The sequence below is a fragment of the Dendrobates tinctorius genome, unplaced genomic scaffold (assembly GCF_039654945.1).
Source record: "Dendrobates tinctorius isolate UK_male_01 unplaced genomic scaffold, ASM3965494v1 ptg000018l, whole genome shotgun sequence".
In the NCBI taxonomy this organism is placed as follows: Eukaryota; Metazoa; Chordata; class Amphibia; order Anura; family Dendrobatidae; genus Dendrobates; species Dendrobates tinctorius.
This window is the reverse complement of record NW_027361686.1, coordinates 8,658,333-8,683,796: the sequence shown is the minus strand read 5'-3', so window position 1 is coordinate 8,683,796 and position 25,464 is coordinate 8,658,333. Positions and strand designations below refer to the sequence as shown.

Below are 25,464 nucleotides of genomic sequence, written 5' to 3'. Positions count from 1 at the left end.
GGGCAGAGCAGCGCACAGAGCTGTGAGTGGCGCGCCCTGCTTCCTTTGTCCCCTGCACGGAGTACCAAAGCTGTGAGGGGTTGCAAAAAAAGAGCCCTGTCGTCTGCAGAGCCAAGCATGTACAGTAGCATGCCGGAGAGAGAGACTGCTGCAGAACCGTGCAGAGCAGAGCAGGGCTGTATACCCCGGGGCAGAACCATGCAGAACCGAGCCGTGTACATAGAGTAGAGACGTGCACACTGAATAGAGCTGAGCCAGCCTTGCAGAAGCTAGAGGGAGAAGCGCCATGTCTTGAGAACACCAGCAGCGTGCGAGCCACTGCCTGTCGTCATCCTCCGCCAACAGCGGGGACCAGAGAGAACAGGATGTACAGTGTGGATCCAGTGACTGTCAGAAAGCAAGGCACAGAATGCTCCGTGTCCGTGAGTATAACACACGTGCCCCATACGAGTGACCGAGGACAGGACAGACCCTTGTACTCTAACCGTGCCATTAAACAACTTTTGAGCCACGTGGGGCCTGTACCAGATCATAACCTCTTTTACTGTCAGCCACTTTGGGGTCGCTTGACCGAGACTGTGAGGAGAGTTGTGCAGGAGTCTCGTCAAGCTTAGACAGTAGTCGTGGCCCTTACCTTTGTAGGAAACTACAGTATATCGACTAGGAGCAGTGGAAGGTACCAGAGACCAAACACTGTCACCAGAAGATGGGGGTATTGTTGTCTTCTTGACCCCATTAATGAGGACACTGTGTCAGCCGTTGCCTGCACCATTGAATTTGCAACAAGAGCTGAAGTATTAGGATTTCCTTATATGTTTGCTAATATTTGAACTGTTGTATTGTACTATGCCTTTAATACTGTTTAACTCTTTACCTCCCTGCGTGGCATATTCCCCAGTAAATAAACCTGTTAACTCCTGCTCTGCCGGTATCCCGTCACTGCATCCCGCATTCCTGCTTGTCACCTTTACACTTTTTGTAGTCGGCAGGATGCAGTCTATGGGCGCAAAGGTGGCAGACCAAGCGGTTGCGGGTGCTCCAAGGGCCAGTATGCAGCTGACGACAATTTTGAGTAATCTCCCCAAGTTTACAGGGAGCAACGTTCTATTATGGAGCTGGACTGAGCAGGTCAGGGGAATGATGAGGATGTATCCCATGACTCCTGCGTTAGTGGCGAAGGTTGCTCTGATGGCTCAAGAAGGAGAGGCCAGGGATTATGTCATGCTACGACCTCCCCATGAGCGAGACACCTTTGACAAAGTACTGAAAATACTGGAAGAGACACATGGAGACCCCACGGACGTAGGAGAGTTATGCATGCGCTTATTTAGGCGTATTCAAAGAGAGGGGGAGACTGTGACACAGTACATGAATGCACTACAGGAGCTACACACTATAATTCTTAAGAAAGACGGCATAGGACCACCCCACATAGTGCTGCGGGACCAGTTAGTGACAGGCCTGAGAGATGCGCAGCTTGGGCAGGTTTTGCGTGAGTGCCAGCGAGCTAACCTGCGCATGACTTTTGCAGAAATTGGGGCAGAGATGCGCATAGGTGAGCAGGAGCAGGGGGTTGCAGCCTTGACAGGGATGGTCCGTTGTTGCAGAGTACCCACCCCGTACGAGGAAGAGCCGAAGTGGTCCTGCAAATTGCGGCAGGGAATGAGAAGAATTTGGGAAGAAGTCGAGGGCCTGAAGGAAACCCTTGCTGCTGTCCTGGAGTACAGCGTCCTATGATGAGGTAACTCACGGCTAAAGGCAGAAGAAGTCAGAGGGGAGGTGCAGAGCATCAGAAGCACCCCAGCAGTTGTCCAAGATTTGCTCCCAGTTTGTGGAATGAAGAGTGAAAGGAAAGGAGGTATGCCTCTCGGAGAGGTCGACGATCCAGACTGAGGTGCCAACCAGACAGGCTCAGAAGCGGGTTTTGGATATGTGGAGGAATGGGACACTTTTCCAGAAGTTGCCCTATCCAAGACAGACGACGAAGAAAATCCACTCATCCCTCCGAGGGACCTAATTGGAGAGAACGCCACCCCTGGGAGAAAAGTTACGGCAAGAAGAGGGGGGCCACCCCCAGAGCCAGACAGAGTCACAACGTTGAACACTGAAAATATATGAAGAAGGTGTCGACCGTCTGTGGTGAGATGTCTGCACTGTCCAGGTGCGTGGAGGTGAGCCTGGTGGAACTCAATCCTGGGTCTGAAGGTTTCATCTGCAAGACTCGACCCAAAAGGGAAGAAGGTAAGCCTGCCGAGAGGCCCATCAGAGTAAATCGTTACCTTGCCCACCACAAGCTCCCCACGGAAGAGAGAAAGTAATCAGTGTTTCTGGGATGCCCGCTTCAACGGTACCCGATTGTGGGAAGAATGGGCCATTTATTGCATCCTCTGGAGTGGAGAGTTTGCCACCCATCATTTCAAGGGACCCTGATCCAGTGGAAGAGTTGCAAGATGCTCCTGAGGTACCCCTGCCAGAAGTAGTGGACTGTGAAGAGGAAGTAGGTCCTGAGACACTACCTCCAGCAGCACGGGAGTATGGAGAGGGAGAGTTTCTTGACTTGTCAGATGTTGACCCAGAAGAGATTGCTGATCCATGAGACCTGGATGGACCCCTGTTTCCTGCCACTCTACCTGAAGTTTGGACCTTCCCCTGTAGCTGAGGGGAAGCACTTGGTGGGGTGAGCTGACAAAGCTCGTGCAGCAGCCGGCAGATAAAAAGGGAAAGCGCGCAAAACAAGGGAGTCTGGCGCCTGGGCATAGCAGCGGTGAGTGATACGCCCTGCTTCCCTTGTCCCCTGCACAGAGTACTGACGCTGTGAGGGGTCGCATAGAAAGAGCCCCGTCACCGGCAGAGCCAAGCGTGTACAGTAGCACGCCGGAGAAAGAGGCTGCTGCGGAGCCGTGCAACGCAGGGCAGAGGAGGGCTGTAAACCCGGACAGAACCGTGCAGGACCAAGCCGTGTACATAGAGCAGAGACGTGAACACTGAATAGAGCTGAGCCAGCCTTGCAGCAGCCAGAGGGAGAAGGGCCATGTCCTGAGAACACCAGCAGCGTGCGAGCCACTGCCTGTGATCGTCAGCTGCTAACAGCGGGGACCAGAGAGAACAGGATGTACAGCATGGGTCTGGTGATTGTCAGAAAGCAAGGCACAGAATGCTCCGTGTCCGTGAGTATAACACATGTGCCCCATATGAGTGACCGAGGACAGGACAGACCCTTGCACCCTGACTGGGCCGTTAACTTCTGAGCCACGTGGGGCCCGTACCAGATCGTGACCCCTTTTACCGTCAGCCACTTTGGGCTCGCTTGACCGAGACAGTGAGGAAAGTTGTGCAGGAGTCTCATCGAGCTTAGACAGTAGTCGTGGCCCTTACCTTTGTAGGAAACTACAGTATATGGAATAGGGGCAGTGGAAGGTATCGGAGGCCGACCACTGTCACCAGAAGACGGGGTTATTATTTTCTTCTTGACCCCATTAATGAGGACACTGCGTCGGCCGTTGTCAGCACCATTGAGTTCGCAGCAGGAGTTGCAGTATTAGCACTTCCTTATACATTTGAAAATATTTGAACTGTTGTATTGTACTGTGCCTTTAATACTGTTTAACTCTTTACCTCGCTGCATGGAGTATTCTCCTGTAAATAAACCTGTTAACCCCTGCTCTGCCTGTGTCTCGTCACTGCATCCCGCATTTCTACTTGTCACCTTTACACCTACAAGAAGTCGTACATATTACTATGTACTTATATAAATCTTGACCATCATACTGTAGATGCAGGATAGGTCAAATAACAAATTGTTCTATTACACAAAAAATTATTAAAGGTCATTAATCTAAATAGTGCAGTACTAGTGATGACCCTTGAATATGTCAGAAGGTGAAGGTTAGAAAAGCTCAAAAAAGAGAAGGCTCAAAACCCATAACTGTAAAGGGGAACAAATAACTATTTAAACTGGGAAACATTTCTAATAATTTAAATCAAGTAAACCACATATGGGGTGGTATTGTCACTTTCCGTAAAAATTGTATAACAAATTACGGGGTCCATTTATTCCTATTACCCATCATATAAACTATAAATTTGGTGCTAAAACAGTATTTTAGTGGAAAAAGTGTAATTTTTTGTTTTCAGATCTAATGTTATAAAATTTCTTGAATCGCCTGTAGATTAAAATTACTCAATAGACCATTAGATTAACTCATTTCTTGGTCTAGTTTCCAAAATAGGTTCACTTGTGGGGGGTGTCTGTTTTGGCACGGTTGCTGAAAAGTTAAAGATCAGTTTTGTGAAAATGCAAATGTAACTACTCTATTAATGCATATGTCAGAAGACAATCCTCCATCATATGCATCAATAGACTGGGAATTGGAGTTTGACATCACTGGACTTTCAGCTGCAGGTAAGCAACAACAAATCACAGCCCCTGTATACAATACCACCCTGTAGTATATCCTCTGTACCCAGTCCTGCAGTATATCCTATGAGTTGCACTATACAGCGCTAAGTCCTGCAGTGTATCTCTCCTTTCAGCTCCATTCTGTGGTGTATCTCTCCATTCAGTCCTCTTCACAGAGCCCTATCTTGCAGTAAATACTCTCAGCCTCTCTCTACAGAGCCCTATCCTAATAGTTTCCTAATTACCAGTACACCAACACACTGCTGTTTCTTAGTATGAGCTCTGCACTGTAATAGGGAAGGTTCTACCCCATTCTGTGAAGACATCCTCACAATAGAAGCTCTGTTCTAGACAAAACACAGCTATACTGGCAGGATGCCAGCTGAGAGACAAACTATATTGTGAATGATCGACCAGATCCCTTGGAATTATAAGACTGTTCCAATGGCAATTGAAGTGTACACAAAGCCTGGAGGAATATACTTAGGCTGATAATATGCTGAAAACAGGACAGAGTTAAAAATTGGTTACATTGGTACAAATTACATCTGTGTACATTATTATAAGACAACATTGTGATTTTGGGAATAACTCTTTTTCAGAAATAATTGCAGAATGCCACTAATGGTCTAAACTACTTCCAACTAACAGAAATTAAAATACTATTTAAGTCATGCTTTGGAGACATGCATGTAGGTTGCAGCATGCAGGACATGATTAATAGTTGCAGGGAAACAAACTAGAGTGGGTGGTAGATAAGTAGGAAAAAAAGGTAATGACATTTCACAGTGATGTGCTGATCACTACTGTTTGACGAGGAACATAGGGAGCAGAGTACCTTGAGGCCAGGTTGAGGGAAAGGCTAGGTTGCATGCTTTAGCGTAAGTGAGGCTGGATAGTTGCATACTCGACAAGATCTCCGCTGGCGTGGATGGAGCTCCCGGGGGTGGGAGGTGACGCCAGGACAGATGTGTCCAGCTCAGCATACTGGACATCTATGTCTGTGGGACCAGAACTCTGCAGATCAGAGCACCAGAAAGTGAGACTTTGGGACTAGTAAAGGTCAGTTGCAAGGAGAAGAAGGGAGGTAAGGAAGGCAAGGAACTGTGCACAAGGCAGGAATAGGGAGAGAAAGGATTAAAGTTGGAGGAACAAGGAAGAATAATAAAAGAAAACAGAAAAAAACAAATGCAGGAAAAAGTAATTTAACACAAATATTGTCAGCAGCAGTAAACCATCTGAGGCTTAATCACTTTCAGTTATAAAAGTATTGTTTTATTCTTTCAAAGTTGCAATAAACTGGCATATGAAGACCATACACCTGTGATCCGCCACATAATTCTTACTGTAAAATAAAAATCAATGTTAATTAAAACCACATTTCTATTTAGCCGAGTTTTCACTGTAAACAAGCATGAATAATGCAATAGTACAACATAAGCAAAACAATCGGAAAAAAAACATTTTTTCCTGGGATTATATCATCATAACAATCTATTTTGTCATCACCATGTTGGTAAACCTTTCAAAGCAGTTTAAATATTTTATAAGATTTTGTTAACCCCTTTACTACCAAGGGTGGTTTGCACATTACTCCCGGGCCAAGTTTTACAATTCTGACCACTGTCCCTTTATGAGGTAATAACTCAGGAACGCGTCAAAGGATCTTGGCAATTCTGAGAATTTCTTGTGACATATTTTACTTCACTTTAGTGGTAAAATTTCTTCGCTATAACTTGCGTTTATTTATGAAAAAAATGGAAATATGGAGAAAATTTTGCAATTTTCAAACTTTGAATTTTTATGCCCTTAAACCAGAGAGTTATGTGACACAAAATAGTTAATAAGTAACATTTCCCACATGTTTACTTTACATCAGCACAATTTTGGAAACAAATTTGTTTTTTGTTAGGAAGTTATAAGGGTTAAAAGTTGATCAGCGATTTCTCATTTTTACAACACCATTTTATTTTTAGGGACCACATCACATTTGAAGTCACTTTGAGGGGTCTATGTGGTAGAAAATACCCAAAAGTGACAACATTCTAAAAACTTCACTCCTCAAGGTGCTCAAAACTACATTCAAGAAGTGTATTAACCCTTCAGGTGCTTCACATGAATTTTTTGAATGCTTAAAAAAAAATGAACATTTAACTTTTTTTCACAAAAAAAAATTCTTCAGGTTCAATTTTTTTATTTTACCAAGGGTAACAGGAGAAATTGGACTGCAAAAGTTATTGTACAATTTGTCATGAGTACGCTGATACCTGATATGTGGGGGGAACCACTGTTTTGGCGCATGGCAGAGCCCGGAAGGGAAGGAGCGCTGTTTGACTTTTTCCACTGTAAAATTGGCTGGAATTCAAATCGGATGCCATGTCAAGTTTGGAGAGCCCCTGATGTGCCTAAATAGTGGAAACCCCCCACAAATGACCCCATTTTGGAAACTAGACCCCCCCAAAGAACTTATCTAGATATGTGGTGAGCACTTTGAACCCCCAAGGGCTTCACAGAAGTTTATAACGTACAGCCGTACAATTAAAAAATCATATTTTTTCCACAAAAATGATCTTTTCACCCCCAATTGTTATTTTCTCAAGAGTAACAGGACCCCAAAAGTTATTGTGCAATTTGTCCTGAGTACGCTGGTGTATGGCAGAGCTCAGAAGGGAAGCAGCGCCATTTGACTTTTTTGGATGGAATTTTGGCTGGAATTGAGATCGGACCCCATGTCGTGTTTGGAAAGCCCCTGATGTGCCAAAACAGTGGAAACCCCCCAATTCTAACTCCAACCCTAACCCCAACATACCCCTAGCCCTATCCGTAGCCCTATCCCTAGCCCTAACCCTATCCCTAACCCTAGCCCTAACCCTAGCCCTTATGGGAAAATGGAAATAAATACTTTTTTTTTATTTTATTATTTTTTCCTAACTACGAGGGTGATAACGGGGGGGGTTTGATTTACTATTTATAGTGGGTTTCTATATTTGGCAGCTGTCGCACGCTGAAAGGCGCTTTTTATTGTAAAAATAGTTTTTGCATCACCACATTTTGAGAGCTATAATTTTTCCATATTTTGACCCACTGAGTCATGTGAGGTCTTATTTTTTGCAGGACGAGTTGACATTTTTATTGGTACCATTTTCGGGTACGTGACATTTTTTGACCGCTTTTTATTCCGATTTTTGGGATGCAGGATGAACAAAAATCAATGTTTCATAAATTTCTTTTGGGGGGTGCGTTTACACCGTTCCGCGTGCGGTAAAATTGATAAAGCTGTTTTATTCTTCGGGTCAGTACAGTTACAGCGATACCTCATTTATGTCTTTTTTTATGTTTTGGCGCTTTTATGCAATTTTATATGAAAAATAATTATTCTTGCATCGCTTTATTCTGCGAGCTATAACTTTTTTATTTTTTCGCTGATGACGCTGTGTCATGGCTTGTTTTTTGCGGGACAAGATGACGTTTTCAGCGGTATCATGGTTATTTATATCTATCTTTTTGATTGTGCGTTATTGCACTTTTTGTTCGACGATATGATGATAAAGCTTTATTTTTGCTTCGTTTTTTAATTTTTTTTTCTGATCGCGCTAGACGTACTATTCCGTCCTTGGGACATAGGTCCCAGGTCACATGGACGGAATAGTACGTCCAATGTAGGAAAGGGGTTAAATAGCATATGCCCACCCAATTCTTCATATGTTATCTAAATCCTTCAGGTTTCTTTCTGTTAAAGGAATTCCTCCAGAATTTTCCCCTTTTTTGTCCAATTTTGTCTAATATTAGAATTAAATCTGACTAAAATCTGATTAACACATTAGAGTAATATGAACAAATCTTTGTAAGTCTCAGAAGTTCAAGACCCCTCTCAATGTCCTTTGTTTGGCAGTCAGACAACTGGATGCAGCAGAAGTTTCCTTTCTGCAGCAGAAGTTTCCTTCCTGCAGTTGGACAAAAGACCTATCAGACTGATATGGAAATAATCAGCAGAAGACTAATCTGTGCGTTCTTTGCAAAAATTTCTAGAAGAATGACTGTTTTAGGAGAATGCAGATAAAGCTTTAGACTACCAATATTTTTATGTTTGGTGTACATCTAAAATGTCATTCAAGTGATTGTCATGAAACCTCCAGTGGCCTAAATATTAAAAGGAAATCATGAAGGTCCCGGCACTCACAGCTTTTTCTTGCATCCTTTATTTTGCAAAACTGGGTGCTTTTCAGGCCATCCAAAGCTTTCATGAGCTTTGGATGGCCTGAAACGTGTCCAGTTTTGTTAAACAAATGAACCCAGAAAAAACCTATGTGAGTGCCGGGACCTTCTTGATTTCTCATTACCTACTCTTTTCACATGTACCACTACTACCAGTGGAGTACAGATTGATTGTAGATTACTACACTAAATATTAATGACTCTCTTGGCACTCAGAATGTACAGTCTACAAGAAGGCTGTAGAAGTAGCCAGTGAGAAGACCACCATGGACCATTTGATGAGTGAGGACAACATAGGTGAGATATTGAGGATAGTTGAGATATTGAGGACAGTATGCATCTTGGAGCGTTGTAATTTCGGCTTTTTCCAAGTGGATTGTTTTAAGTTATCATTTTAATTTTGTAATGACTGACTTGTGCCTGTTTAAGGTAAAAGCTCAATAAACCCAAAACAGCAAGTTACAGCTTCTACACGGTACTGTGGTTACTTTGCTCACACAGTCCTGAGTCATATATCTACATAAGGTGTTCCGATACAGTTTAGTTTTCATATCTGCCAGTTTATAAAAATGGTACCGTACTTTCTTGGCCTTATGTGTCCTGCCTTGTGTATATATGTCTTTTTGAAGATTGTAATTGGATGTAAACTATCTCCTAATGGAATAAATGTTACAAAATATCTACAATTTTATTCTTATCTAATATATCTGTAAATGTGACATATTTCAGCAGTCTATATTAGGTGAATTACAGCCATATTTTGGAGTCATGAATAAATGGTGGCCACTTTCAAAGTTTTTGCTGAGCTTTAAACCTTGACATCATATGACATCATATGAAATTACAGTGTAGACTCACAGTTGGATAATAGGGATGAGTGAATATGCTCAGTGTTATCAATTGAGTATCATGGTCCTCAGATGTACTCATTACTTGACAAGTAATGGGCAGTGCTCTATGTTAAACTCTATTCTCTGTCCCACGTTTGGCGCGTGTTACACAGCCAATAATTATGCAGGGATTGACTGCATATCACTGAAATGCCATACCCATCTTTGTTGTAGCATTACTGTGATTGGCTGGCCATCTGATATCACCAGGGATTATTCAAGAACAGGTGCCGCCTTGGCATACTGACACAACTAAACAGCTCTGTGACGCTACGTATTGGAGGCAGAGATTGCTTGTACAGGCATATGTGTGCACAGTATAACAAATCAGAGGCCTGTAGTTGATAGTGGTGCTGAAGCTGAGTCATCATACTAACAGTCCTTCTAAAGGCTAATCATTTGTTTTGCTATTTGTATCACATGCAATCTGCATTTAACCTAGGAAGGGAGGGAGAGTCACAGGAGAAGGGAGAGTGACAGAATCCAGTCTGTAGACAGAGATTAGGGCTGTGGGTATATATAGCTGCAGCTTTTTGGGGGGAGGGGGAACTTGAATATACTTTCATCCATCGAGTATTACATGATTTCTGTTACTTTTTTATTAAATAATATTCCAAATAATCATTAAAACATTTCCTTGTGTGAATTTATATATATACAGTGGGGAAAAAAAGTATTTAGTCAGTCAGCAATAGTTCAAGTTCCACCACTTAAAAAGATGAGAGGCGTCTGTAATTTACATCATAGGTAGACCTCAACTATGGGAGACAAACTGAGAAAAAAAAATCCAGAAAATCACATTGTCTGTTTTTTTTTCATTTTATTTGCATATTATGGTGGAAAATAAGTATTTGGTCAGAAACAAGCAATCAAGATTTCTGGCTCTCACAGACCTGTAACTTCTTCTTTAAGAGTCTCCTCTTTCCTCCACTCATTACCTGTAGTAATGGCACCTGTTTAAACTTGTTATCAGTATAAAAAGACACCTGTGCACACCCTCAAACAGTCTGACTCCAAACTCCACTATGGTGAAGACTAAAGAGCTGTCAAAGGACACCAGAAACAAAATTGTAGCCCTGCACCAGGCTGGGAAGACTGAATCTGCAATAGCCAACCAGCTTGGAGTGAAGAAATCAACTGTGGGAGCAATAATTAGAAAATGGAAGACATACAAGACCACTGATAATCTCCCTCGATCTGGTGCTCCACGCAAAATCCCACCCCGTGGGGTCAGAATGATCACAAGAACGGTGAGCAAAAATCCCAGAACCACGCGGGGGGGCCTAGTGAATGAACTGCAGAGAGCTGGGACCAATGTAACAAGGCCTACCATAAGTAACACACTACGCCAGCATGGACTCAGATCCTGCAGTGCCAGACGTGTCCCACTGCTTAAGCCTGTACATGTCCGGGCCCGTCTGAAGTTTGCTAGAGAGCATTTGGATGATCCAGAGGAGTTTTGGGAGAATGTCCTATGGTCTGATTAAACCAAACTGGAACTGTTTGGTAGAAACACAACTTGTCGTGTTTGGAGGAAAAAGAATACTGAGTTGCATCCATCAAACACCATACCTACTGTAAAGCATGGTGGTGGAAACATCATGCTTTGGGGCTGTTTCTCTGCAAAGGGGCCAGGACGACTGATCCGGGTACATGAAAGAATGAATGGGGCCATGTATCGTGAGATTTTGAGTGCAAACCTCCTTCCATCAGCAAGGGCATTGAAGATGAAACGTGGCTGGGTCTTTCAACATGACAATGATCCAAAGCACACCGCCAGGGCAACGAAGGAGTGGCTTCGTAAGAAGCATTTCAAGGTCCTGGAGTGGCTTAGCCAGTCTCCAGATCTCAACCCTATAGAAAACCTTTGGAGGGAGTTGAAAGTCCGTGTTGCCAAGCGAAAAGCCAAAAACATCACTGCTCTAGAGGAGATCTGCATGGAGGAATGGGCCAACATACCAACAACAGTGTGTGGCAACCTTGTGAAGACTTACAGAAAACGTTTGACCTCTGTCATTGCTAACAAAGGATATATCACAAAGTATTGAGATGAAATTTTGTTTCTGACCAAATACTTATTTTCCACCATAATATGCAAATAAAATGAAAAAAAAACAGACAATGTGATTTTCTGGATTTTTTTTTCTCAGTTTGTCTCCCATAGTTGAGGTCTACCTATGATGTAAATTACAGACGCCTCTCATCTTTTTAAGTGGTGGAACTTGCACTATTGCTGACTGACTAAATACTTTTTTTCCCCACCGTATATATATATATATATATATATATATATATATATATATATATATATATATATATATTCAAAGACATGAACAGTCTAAAATTTTAGGTGTAGGTTAATTTTAACATTGAGAGATAGAATATCAAAAATAAAATCCAGGAAATTACATTGTATAAATTATATACATTTATTTGCATTTTGCAGTGAGAAACAAGTATTTGATCGCCTACCAACCATTAAGAGTTCTGGCTCCTACAGATCAATTAGATGTTCTTAATCAACTCGTTACCTGCATTAATGACAGCTGTCTTACATTGTCACCTTTATAAAAGACTCCTGTCCACAGACTCAATTTAATCAGTCAGACTCTAACCTCTACAACATGGGCAAGACCAAAGAGCTTTATAAGGATATCAGGGACAAGATCGTAGACCTGCACAAAGCTGGAATCGACTACAAAACCATAAATAAGATGCTGGGTGAGAAGGAGGCAACTGTTGGTACAATTGTAAGAACATGGAAGAAATACAAAATGACTGTCAATCGACATCGATCTGCGACACCAAGCTAAATCTCACCTCATGGGGTATCCATGATCATGAGGAAGGTGAGAGATCAGTCTAAAACTACACAGGGGGAACTTGTTAATGATCTCAAGGCAGCTGGGACCACAGTCACCAAGAAAACTACTGGTAACACATTACGCCGTAAAGATTTAAAATCCTGCAGTGCCCGCAAGGTCCCCCTGCTCAAGAAGGCACATGTGTAGGCCATCTGAAGTTTGTCAGTGAACACCTGGATGATTCTGTGAGTGTTTGGGAGAAGGTGCTGTGGTCAGATGAGACAAAAATTGAGCTTTTTGGCATTAACTCAAATTGCCGTGTTTGGAGGAAGAGAAATGCTGCCTATGACGCTAAGAACACTTTCCCCACTGTCAAGCATGGAGGTGGAAACATTATGTTTTGGGGGTTTTTCTCTGCTAAGGGCACAGTACTACCTCACCACATCAATGGGAGAATGGATGGAGCCATGTACCGTAAAATCCTGAGTGACAACCTCCTTCCCTCTGCCAGGACATTAAAATGGGTCGTGGCTTGGTCTTCTAGCAAGATAATGATCCAAAACATACAGCCAAGGCAACAAAAGAGTGGCTCAAAAAGAAGCACATTAAGGTCATGGAGTGGCCTAGCCAGTCTCCAGACCTTTATCCAAGGAGTTGAAGCTCCGAATTGCCAAAGCGACAGCCTCAAAATCTTAATGATTTAGAGATGATGTACAAAGAGGAGTGGACCAAAATTCCTACTGACATGTGCGCAAACCTCATAATCAACTACAAAAAACGTCTGACTGCTGTGCTTGGCCTGGGGACCACCACAATGCAGGGAGACTACGGTACACAAGATAAGGTGCAAGCAACAAAGGGTTAATTTATTTACAGGCAAGGAATGCAGTGTTTAGGAAAATGCAGAAACAGGGGTATGCTATGGAAACAGACAATTTACAAGGATAATATTCTTTAGCTGGGCCGTCAAACAGCATGGAACAGTGTATTTATCCAACTGGCAAGACAACACAGTAAAGTAATGTATGATGCTACACTAACTATAGCCTATCTGGCCTTTGCTAACCTGGCCACACGGCTGCCGTGCTCTATCTATTGCAGCCTATCCTAAACCCTAGCATGTGAACAGAAGAGGTTACCACTCACAGTAGCGTTGGTATCTCAGTCCAATCCCGGGGTCCCTGCAGCTTTGCAAGATGGTGCACACTTCTTCCTGGAAGCTCTGTGCAACATGGTCTTTTCCTTGTGTGCAGGTACAGTGATGCTCCTAGAAACGGTGTATTCCCTCCTCTGGATTCCTTTCTTGTCTTTTCTTCATGGCTCCTCACGGCAACACATAAAAACCAACTTGTTATCCCCAGAATAGTTACAAAGTCACAGTCTCAGACTAAACGTTCTTTTATTCACAGCTTCAGGAAGGCACTTGTGCTTCCTGCAGAAATCTTGGCTCTCATCTCACACACAGAAAAGCAGCCCCTCCCCTCTCCAGTGCTGGCAGAAGAAACCACATAGTCTTTGCTGCAGGGGAGCAAGAATGCCCCATTGCTCTAACCAAGGGGGGGTGTTGTCTCTTAAAGTGGCAGCTTGTCTCTACGGTCCATAGCAACGCCACCCCCTTACATGCTTGCCAACAAAGGTTTTGCCACCAAGTATTAAGTCTTGTTTGCCAGAGGGATCAAATACTTATTTCTCACTGCGAAATGCAAATAAATTTATTTAATTTATACAATGTGATTTTCTGGATTTTATTTGTGATATTCAATCTTTAAATGTTAAATTTAACTTAAACTTAAAATTATAGACTGTTCATGTCTTTGTTAGTGGGCAAACTTACAAAATCAGCACGGGATCAAATATTTATTTTCCCCACTGTATATATATTTTTCCTTCGTACTAGGATATATATAAGCACTCCAAATAAGCATTTTAAAATTTTGCATGGTTAAATTGTGATATCTAACACTCCAAAAAAGCGTTATAAAAAATAAGCTGTATTACATCTCACCCATACACTACTATTCCACTGTCTGGGGTAAATTTCTGTGATATTATCTAGCACTACAAAAAAGCATTAGAAAATTAGCTGGATTACATTTCTCATTCTTACACTATTCCGTGGTCTAGGGTAAATTTTTGTAGCATTATCTTACACTACAAAAAAAGCATTAATAAATTGGCTGGATTACAGTACTCATTTATATAATTTATATACTATTTTGTTATCTGGGGTTGAGTAAGCCAAATTTTTAAATTCCTATTTTGCATCTATGTTCTCTAAGGAAGCAATTGTAACATCAACTGATCTTCACTGTGCCATCGAAGGAATAAAAGAAGCAACACTATCCATAAACAGAGAGATGGTGATGGAACACATAGATAATCTAATTTAAATCTACTTTTCCAGATGAATTTCATCCAATGGAACTGCAAGAGTTAGCAGATGAAATTGCAGAACCACTAGCTAGAATCTTTGAAATATCCTGGAAAACAGGAGAAGTACCAAAAGATTGGAGAAGGGCAAATGTCCGTATTTTCAAAAAAGGAAAGAAGATGTTGCCATGAAATTATAAGCCAGTGAGCCTCCTATACCAGGAAACTTCTTTGAACAAATTAAACAGCATGTTTTTAAGTACTTGGATAAGAATACAGTAATTAACCAGAGCCAGCATGGGTTTGTAGCAAACAAGTCATGCCAGACTGATCTAATTTTCTTTTATGATGGAGTCACTCACTGGGTGGATCACAAAAATGGGGTAGATGTAGTATATCTCGACTTCAGCAAAGCATTTGATAAAGTACCTTATATTATCCTTATTGAAAAAATGACCAAGTGTGGGATTGAGAAGGCTACGGTTAGGTGGATTCATAACTAGCTCAGTGATTGCACTCAAAGAGTGGTAATAAATTGTTCCACATCCAATTAAAAAATGTGTTTCAAGTTGGGTACTACAAGGCTCTGTCCTGGCGGCAGTGTTAATCAACATTTTTATAAATGATCTAGATAAGGGAACTGAAGGTAAACTAATCAAATTTGCAGATGATGCAAAGCTAGAAGGGATATCTAACACTAGAGAAGACAGAGAAAGGACTCAGAAGGATCTTGATAACCTTGAACAATCAACAATGACTAAAAGAATGGTGTTTAAAAGAGAAAAATGCAAGATTCTACCTCTTGGCAATAAAACCAAAATTTACATCTATAGAATGGGAGGAATAGTACTAAGTAATAGCACGTGTGAAAAAGACTTGGGTATACTAATAGATCACAGACTACATGCGTCAACAGTGTGATGCAGCAGCAAAAAAAGCAAACACAGTTCTAGGACTTATTAAGCGAAGCGTAGAGTCTAGATCACATGAAGTGATTATTTCCCTCTACTCCTCCTTGGTCAGACCTCATCTGGAATACTGTGTCCAATTTTGGGAGCCACATTTTTAAAAAGACATTGAAAAATTGGAGAAAGTTCAGAGAAGAACTACCAGGACGGTAAACGGACTACAAAGAATGTCCTATGATGAACGGTTAAAGGATCTAAGAATGTTTAGCTTGCAAAAAAGAAGGCTGATAGGAGACATAATAGCTGTCTACAAATATCTGAAGGGATGTTACGGTATAGATGGATCATCATTATTCTCATTTGCACATGGAAACATGAGAAGCAATGGAATGAAACTGAAAGGGAGAAGACACAGATTAGATATTAGAAAAAAACTTTTTGACAATGAGGTTGATCAATGAGTGGAACAGGCTGCCACAAGAGGTGGTGAGTTCTCCTTCAATGGACGCTTTCAAGCAGAGGCTGGACAGACATCTGTCTGAGATGGTTTAGTGAATCCTGTGCTGCATTGAGCAGGGGCTTGGACATGATGACCCTTGAGGTTCAACTCTAACATTCTATGATTCTATGATTCCTGTAATTTATAAAACTTAAAAAGCATTACAATTTTTTGGAAGATTACATTTCTCAGCCATACAGTATTACATGGTCTGGGTACATTTTTGTGATCTATAAAACTGAGAAAAAGGGTTTAAGAATGTTGTAGGGTTACATTTCTCAGCCATACAGTGTGTTACGTGGCCTGGGGTACATTTCTGTGATTTATAAGCCTTCAAAAAAAGTTTCAATTTTTTACTGTAATCAATTAGTCATTTATACAGTATAACGTGCTAAGTGGGCGACTGACAGATAAAGGTGGCAGAGGGACGTGAGACTTACGAGGGAGTGACCGGAAGAATATCGAAGCCAGAGGAAGCTGGCAAAACAGCAGAGGTGGCAGGAGGTTGTGTTTTTGATCCGGAAGATATCCTGGACCCGCCAAAGTCCGATTCCAGGTCGCATCCATTACCGCCAGGGTTCTTGCGGACTGCAGATGGGAGAGCCAGGATTCAGGTACTGGTGAGTGGACTGCAGCGCCTATGTTGGTCATAGTAGTCAAGCCAGGACAAGATCTGGACAAATGTTATTGGGTCCGCTGGCCGTAAAGTACCGAGAGTTGGCCTCTTGGGGGATAGTAGTTACTTACGACTGTCAGTGAAGAAGGGAGTCCATTGAAGAGTTTGTGAGACCCCACATCTCTTTCAACTACCGGGCAGTAGAGATGGAACACTTGCTTCAAAGGCTGCAAGACCTGACAGCTGGAACTAGGATTACGTTCCTAAAACTAGAGGGGCAACATTGCTGGTATGCATTGGGTGTGAAGGAAGGGAGCATTATGAACCCTTCTTGAGGAATGAATGAGCCTGGGCGAGGCTCCTTGAGGCAACTAGAGACAGGGCTACTACCAACTCCGAGAGATTGTACTGTTGTGAGTTCATTTTCCCCTTCACCATTGAGGTCTGATGAACTCCCTCTTCTGGTGAAGGAAGGTAGTGAGGCTGAATACAAAGCGCCTGAGCAGAATGATGATGACTGGGTGACTGGGATTGCTGACTGGATATAAGGCAGCCGACGCCCTTCTGCCTTGCGGGTGATTATTTTGAGGGATTCTTGGAGACCACTCTGATTCCTGCTCCTCAAAAGCTAAGTTTTCTGCTCTACTTTTTGCATTTGTGTTTTGGTTTTGTTTTGCCTTGTTTTTCTGGATTTCTGCCTTTCCCTGCTGGGTGAGCTGAATTCCTTTTTGCTCTGTCTTCAGATAATACCTGAGTACTGATATAGTCTTTTTGAAGCCTAGCATCTTCAGGGCTTTTTTCCCTATCAGTCTGTTGGCTCTTGTTTTTGAGAGGGTTTTGGCAGATTGCAGACAGCAGCTTTTCTATTCTGTCCTATTTAGGTAGCTTGGGCCCCATCATTTGCTCAGCCTATCTTTCTATCTGTGTGAGTGTTTTTTCATCTTGCATCACCGTCATTATATGTTGGGGGCTGCCTATTGCTTTGGGGTCTGCTCTGGGGCAGTTTAGATTTCCCTTTCTGTCTTTAGGCTATGTAGTTCTCCGGCTGTGATCGAGGGGTCTAGGGCACCGTAGGAACCCCCCACGGCTACTGCTAGTTGTTGTTGTAAGGTTCAGGGGTCTGCAATCCGATAGCTGCCAACTTCTCTGGTTTTCTGCACTTAGCTAGTATTTCTGTTTTTGCCTCCTACGGTGACTCATTCATAACAGAATCACCCGCCATACCGCAGATCCTAGGGTACTCAATAGCAGGAAAGAATTGTAAAAAAAAAAAAAGTGTGTATATTTTTTCCTCTATATCTCTGAGGCCGTAGGGGGAATTTTTTTTTTCTCTCAATGGAGATAAAGCAATTGTCTGATCGTGTGAAGCAGCTCACTGCTGAAGTGCGGGGAATTTCTGCCTATCTTGCTCATTCACATGCTGCTGAACCAAAAATCCCTACTCCTGATGTGTTTTTTGGGGATCGGTCTAAATTTTTGAATTTCAAAAATAATTGTAAATTATTTTTTGCCTTGAAGCCTAACTCGTCAGGGAACTCCGCGCAGCAGGTTAAAATTGTCATCTCTTTGCTGCGTGGCGATCCCCAGGATTGGGCGTTTTCTTTGAAACCAGATGATCCTATTCTGACTAATGTGAATGCATTTTTTCAAGCATTGGGGTTGTTGTATGATGAACCTAATGCTATTGATCAGGCTGAAAAGACCCTGTTGGCATTGAGCCAGGGTCGAGATTCTGCAGAATTGTACTGTCAAAAATTCCGAAAGTGGGCGGTCCTTACTACCTGGAATGATAATGCCTTGGCAGCTCTCTTTCGGAAGGGTTTGTCAGAAGCCGTAAAAGATACTATGGTGGGATTTCCTGTTCCCTCTGGTCTTGACGATTCTATGTCATTAGCCATTCAGGTTCATCGGCGTTTACGTGAACGCAGGACTGCCACCTGTTGAACAAGTGTCTGAACCTATGCAATGTGATAGAGTTTTGTCCAGGGAGCAACGTCAGGAGTTCAGAAGGCGTAATAAGCTGTGTTTTTTTGTGGAGATGTCTCGCATATTATTTCTGTCTGTCCTAAACGAGAGAAACATTTTGCACACAAGTTTTCTGTGGGTGGTGTTCAACCTAAGTTTCTTCTGGCAATTACTCTGATCTGCTCCCTGTCCACATTTTCCGCCAAGGCTTTTGTGGATTCGGGAGCAGCCCTGAATCTAATGGACTTGGATTTTGCTAAACGTTGTGGATTTCCGATGACACCTCTGCGGACGCCTATCCCTTTGAGGGGAATTGATGCTACTCCTTTGGCGAAAAATAAACCTCAGTTTTGGACCCAGGTGGTAATGCGGGTCGCCCCAGACCATCAAGAAAATTGCAGATTTTTGGTGTTGCATAACTTGCATGATACCATTGTTCTGGGGTTTCTCTGGTTGCAAATTCATAATCCAGTTTTGGATTGGAAATCTGTGTCTGTGGTGAGTTGTGGTTGTCGGTGTGCCCTTAGTGAGGCTCTGGTTTTTTCCACTTCTCCTCAGTCGCATGATGTTCCTGACTATTTGGCGGACTTTTATGATGTATTTAGTGAGAATGAGTCTGCGTCTTTGCCTCCTCATAGGAGTTATGACTGTGCAATTGAACTGAGCCCGGGGTGTAAATTTCCTAAGGGTCGGCTCTTCAATTTATCTGTACCCGAGCACGAAGCTATGCGATCCTATATTAAGGAGGCGTTGGAGAAGGGTCATATTAGACCATCCTCTTCACCCTTAGGTGCCGTTTTTTTTTTCGTGGCCAAAAAGTGTGGTTCATTAGGGCCTTGTATTGATTATCGTGCCCTCAACAAAATTACTATTAAATATCAGTATCCGTTACCCCTGATTTCGGATCTATTCTCCAGAGTTAAAGGTGCTTGCTGGTTTACCAAGCTTGACCTCAGGGGGGCGTATAACCTTATCCGCATTAAGCACGGGGATGAATGGAAGATGGCGTTTAATACTCCGGAGGGACATTTTGAGTACCTGGTGATGACTTTTGGGCTCACTAATGCCCCTTCTGTCTTCCAGTGCTTCATGAACGACATTTTCCGAGACTTTGTGGATAAATTTTTGATTATCTATCTGGATGATATTTTGATCTTCTCCAAGGATTGGGATTCTCATGTGGAACATGCTCGGACTGTGTTCCGGATCTTGAGGAAGAATTCCCTGTATGTCAAAGGATCGAAATGCCTTTTTGGGGTACAGAGGATTTCATTTTTGGGATTTATTTTGTCTCCGTCAACTATTGAAATGGACCCGGCCAAGGTACAGGCCATTTATGATTGGGTTCAGCCTACTTCTTTGAAGGCCCTCCAGAAGTTTTTGGGTTTTGCTAATTTTTATAGGAAATTTATAGCAAAATTTTCTAGTATTGCCAAGCCATTGACTGATCTGACTAAAAAGGGTGCTGATGTGTTGAATTGGTCTCCGGAGGCTGTTTCTTCCTTTCAGGAGCTGAAGCGAAGATTCACTTCTGCCCCGGTTTTGCGGCAACCTGATGTCTCACTCCCGTTCCAGGTAGAGGTGGACGCTTCTGAGATTGGTGCAGGAGATGTTTTGTCCCAAAAGGATCCTGTAACATCTAAAATGAATCCCTGTGCTTTCTTTTCCCGAAAGTTCTCTCCATCGGAACGTAACTATGATGTGGGGAATCGGGAACTGTTAGCCATGAAATGGGCATTTGAGGAGTGGAGACATTGGTTGGAGGGAGCTAAACACCAAGTCGTGGTCCTCACTGACCACAAGAATTTGATTTACCTGGAGTCGGCCAAACGCTTGAACCCTAGACAGGCTAGGTGGGCCTTGTTTTTTACACGTTTTGATTTTGTGGTCTCTTTTCTTCCTGGCACTAAGAATGTCAAGGCAGACGCCCTCTCTAGGAGCTTCTTTGCTGATTCTCCTGTGGTGACCAAGCCTGCTACCATCTTAGGCGAAGGGGTAGTTCTTTCTGTCATCTCGCCCGATTTGAGACATGCTCTGGATGAGTTCCAGGAGGACAAACCTGAGCGTTGTCCCAGTGGAAAGTTGTATGTTCCTGACCAGTGGAAGAAGAGAGTGATGTCTGAAGTTCATTGCTCTGCTTTGGCTGGTCATCCAGGTATTTTTGGTACTAGAGATCTGGTGAGTCGGTCTTTTTGGTGGCCCGCCTTGTCTCGTGATGTCAGGAATTTTGTGCAGTCCTGTGGGACTTGCTCCCGGTCTAAACCTTGTTCTCGCTCTAGTGGGTTGTTGATGCCTTTGCCGGTCCCCAGGAGGCCATGGACCCATATTTCAATGGATTTCATCTCTGATATGCCTGTCTCTCAGAGAATGACTGTTATTTGAGTGATTTGTGATAGGTTCTCTAAGATGGTTCATCTTGTACCACTCCCTAAGTTGCCATCTTCCTCTGAGTTGGTGCCCCTGTTTTTGCAACAGGTGGTTCGCTTGCACGGGATTCCTGAGAACATTGTATCTGACAGAGGAGTTCAGTTTGTGTCTAGATTTTGGAGGACTTTCTGTTCCAAGCTGGGAATTCAGTTGTCCTTCTCCTCTGCTTTTCACCCTCAGACCAATGGGCAGACGGAGAGAACAAACCAGACTTTGGAGTCGTATTTGAGATGTTTTATTTCTGCTGATCAGGATGATTGGGTTTCATTTTTGCCCTTGGCCGAATTTGCTTTAAATAATAGAGCTAGTTCTGCCACTTTGATGTCACCTTTTTTTTATAACTTTGGGTTTCATCCTTGATTCTCTTCAGGGCAGGTGGAGTCTTCTGCCTGCCCAGGTGTTGACACTGTGGTGGAGAGAATGCAGCAGATCTGGGACCAAGTGGTGGATAAGTTATCTCTCTCCCAGGAAAAGGCCCAGCGGTTTTCCAACCGACATAGGACCATTGGTCCCCAGTTTAAGGTTGGTGATATTGTTTGGTTATCATCAAAAAATATCGCTATGAAGGTGGCTTCTCCTAAGTTTAAGCCTAGATTTATTGGACCTTACAAGATTTTGGAGATTATTAATCCGGTCTCTTTTCGTTTGGCTCTTCCTGTCACATTTAAAATTCATAATGTGATTCATAAGTCCTTGTTGAAGAGGTTTGTTGAACCAGTTGTTCCTGGTGTGGCACCTCCGGACCCTGTATTAGTTGAAGGTAACATGGAATATGAGGTAGAGAAGATACTGGATTCCTGTCTGCTAGACGGAGACTCCAGTATTTGGTTAAGTTGAAGGGTTATGGTCAGGAGGATAATTCCTGGGTCTCTGCCTCTGATATTCATGCCAAAAGATTGGTGCATGCCTTTCATCGGGCTCACCCTGATCGCCCTGGTGGCGTGGATGAGGGTTTGGTGACCCCTCCTCAAGGGGGAGGTACTGTTGTGAGTTCATTTTCCCCTTCACCATTGAGGTCTGATGAACTCCCTCTTTTGGTGAAGGAAGGTAGTGAGGCTGATTACAAAGCACCTGAGCAGAATGATGATGACTGGGTGACTGGGATTGCTGACTGGATATAAGGCAGCTGACACCCTTCTGCCTTGCGGGTGATTACTCTGAGGGATTCTTGGAGACCAGTCTGATTCCTGCTCCTCAAAAGCTAAGTTTTCTGCTCTACTTTTTGCATTTGTGTTTTGGTTTTGTTTTGCCTTGTTTTTCTGGATTTCTGCCTTTCCCTGCTGGGTGAGCTGAATTCCTTTTTGCTCTGTCTTCAGATAATACCTGAGTACTGATATAGTCTTTTTGAAGCCTAGCGTCTTTAGGGCTTTTTTCCTTATCAGTCTGTTGGCTCTTGTTTTTGAGAAGGTTTTGGCGGATTGCAGACAGCAGCTTTTCTATTCCGTCCTATTTAGTTAGCTTGGGCCGCATCATTTGTCAGCCTATCTTTCTATCTGTGTGAGTGTTTTTTCATCTTGCTTCACCGTCATTATATGCTGGGGGCTGCCTATTGCTTTGGGGTCTGCTCTGGGGCAGTTTAGATTTCCCTTTCTGTCTTTAGGCTATGTAGTTCTCCAGCTGTGATCGAGGGGTCTAGGGCACCATAGGAACCCCCCACGGCTACTGCTAGTTGTTGTTAGGTTCAGGGGTCTGCAATCTGATAGCTGCCAACGTCTCTGGTTTTCTGGACTTAGCTAGTATTTCTGTTTTTGCCTCCTACGGTGACTCATTCATAACAATGTACTGTCCTTGGAGTTCCCCACCTCCTATGCGTGAGCAGCCAATGGTGCAGGTGACACAGGACGCTGTTGCCCATTTTTATACATCGGGGGCTCCAACACTGTTTGATGCCGGGTCACTTACAGCCAAGGCACCTGGGAATCTGGCTCCATGAAGCAGGTGGAGGCACTTTCTGCAAATCCTTTATGAGTGTTTAAGTACATAGAGTGTACTTTCAAAATATTTCCATTCAACATTTTTTAATGAATTCAATGACTCATCTATACAGTTTAACACGATTATTGTTGCATTACGGTGGTATGTAAAACTTACAAAAAGGGTAGAAAATATTTCTGGACTAGATTACTCATCGAGTAATAGAGTACAAGATGATTTCTGTCACATTTTTGATGGTATATAACTCTACAAAAAGCGTTTAAGAGTTTTGCTTGTTTGTTTACATTTATTGCCCATATACTATTCCTGTATTCTGCAGTACATTTTTGTGATGCATACCATTCAGAAAAAACGTTTCAAAATTTAGCTGTGTTACATTTCTCAACTATACAGTATTACATGTCCTTGGGTACATTTCCTTGGTGTATAACCTCAAAAAACATATTTACAAATATATTGGTATTATATTGCTCATCCATAGGGTATTATGTCTTCTTGAGTGCTATTCACTGCTATCTAAGCCTTTAAAAACTTTTTCTAATATTTATCAGTATTAGATTGCCCATCCATACAGTATTATGTGTTCTTTAGTACATTTCCTTGGTATATAACCAGCGTCGGACTGGAACACCTTGGGCCCACCAGAGAAAATCATTCTTGGGGACCACTATGTAGCTAGATAGAAATAAATACAAGAACGCCAATTGTGCAGTAAAACGAGCTAATATCCAGATATGATATAAGGCAGTACAAATCTTAATTATGTAGCAGAAGTTGGGGTAGCCTCCCTCATAGAATATAAAGCAGCCCCCTCATATAATATAATGCAGTCCCCTCATAGAATATAATGTAGCCCCCTCATAGAATATAATGCAGCCCCTCATAGAATATAATGCAGCCATCTCATAGAATATAGCCCCTCATAGAATATAATGTAACCGTCTATAGAACATAATGCTGCCCCCCTCATAGGGTATAATGCTGACCCCTAATAGGGTTTAATGCACCCACTCATAGGGTATAATGCACCCACTCATAGGGTATAATGCTGCCCCCCCATAGGGTATAATGCACCCCCTCTTAGGGTATAATGCTATAGATAGATAGATAGATATGGGATAAATAGATAGATCTATGGATAGATGGATAGATAGATATATAGATGGATGGAAGATAGATAATGGATAAAAAGATAGCTATAGATGGATAGATAGATAGATAGATAGATAGATAGATAGATAGATAGATAGATAGATAGATAGATATGGATAAATAGACAGATCGATGGATAGATAGATATAGAGATAGATAGAAGATAGATAATGGATAAAAAGATATAGAGATAGATTAGATAGATAGATAGATAGATAGATATAGAACTAGATGGCGATAGATAGAAAGATAGAGATAGATAGATAGATAGATAGATATAGAGATAAATAGATAGGTAGATAGATAGATAAGAGATAGATATAGAGATAAAGATAGCGATATAGATAGGTAGATATATATAGAGACAGATATATAAAAAAAAACAAATCACAATACTGACCTCTCCTCCTCGCTCCCACGCTAATCCCGGCTTCAGTGTCAGGAGCTGCCCCGTCTGCCAGACACACAGCGGGTGCGCAAAGAAGTGACATCATTGCGCACCGTCTGTGAGTCAGGACCAGAGGGGACTGATGGGAGAGAGAGCATCATCTGACACTCTCTCCCATTACAAATGGGGGCGGAGCTGGCCCTCACTTACTGCCGCATAGTGGCTGCCTGGGCTGGGGGGGCGGAGCCCCTGGGGGAGTGCGGAGTGGAGACTGAGAGTGAAATGATATTCACTGCTTCCCACGCCCATGTGGGCACGGGTAGCATTGAATATTCATTTCTCTTTAGCAGCAGGGACAAGGGCTCCTCCCTCCTGTCACCACTACTGCTCAGCTGGCAGGGCCCCTATAGCAGCTGTGTAGTGTGCCACTATTAGCGATACACCACTGGCTGGGGGCCCCTGGAGCAGCGAGGGCTCTAGGCAACTGCTGGCCCTGTATGCCAGCAAGTGCAAGGCAGCCAGGGCCCACCAGATGCCAGGGCCCACCAGAGAATCCTCTGGTTCTCCGGTGGGCCAGTCCGACACTGTATATAACCCCCAAAAAACTTGTTAAAAAATTGATCGGTATAATATATTGCTCATTCATAGATTTTTACATATTCTTGGGTAAATGCTTGTTGCTATATAAGCCTCTAAAACCGTGATCAAAATTTTATCAGTATTATATTGCTCACACACAGATTATTCATTGGTCTGGAGCTCATTTAGTTGGTATAAAACTCTGAAAAACCGTGTTTAAAAATGTATCAGTATTATATTGTTCATCCATAGACTTTAACATAGTCTTGGGTAGATTTAAGTGGTATAAAACCCTCACAAAACTTGCTCAAAATGTT

General features: G+C 42.7%; 1 protein-coding gene across 3 annotated transcripts in view; it reads right to left on the bottom strand.

Annotated features, from left to right (window-relative positions):
- NECTIN1 (nectin cell adhesion molecule 1) overlaps window positions 1-25,464 on the bottom strand; it is a 542,625-nt gene that overhangs the window by 13,748 nt on the left and 503,413 nt on the right. The window contains exon 9 of one of the 3 annotated variants that reach the window (XM_073566433.1): window positions 5,238-5,416. The exons of the other annotated variants lie outside the window; for them this stretch is intronic. Coding sequence (XP_073422534.1) covers window positions 5,276-5,416 — 141 coding nt within the window. The 3' untranslated portion in view covers window positions 5,238-5,275. The remainder of the gene's footprint in view (window positions 1-5,237; window positions 5,417-25,464) is intronic. 3 annotated transcript variants of the gene reach the window in all.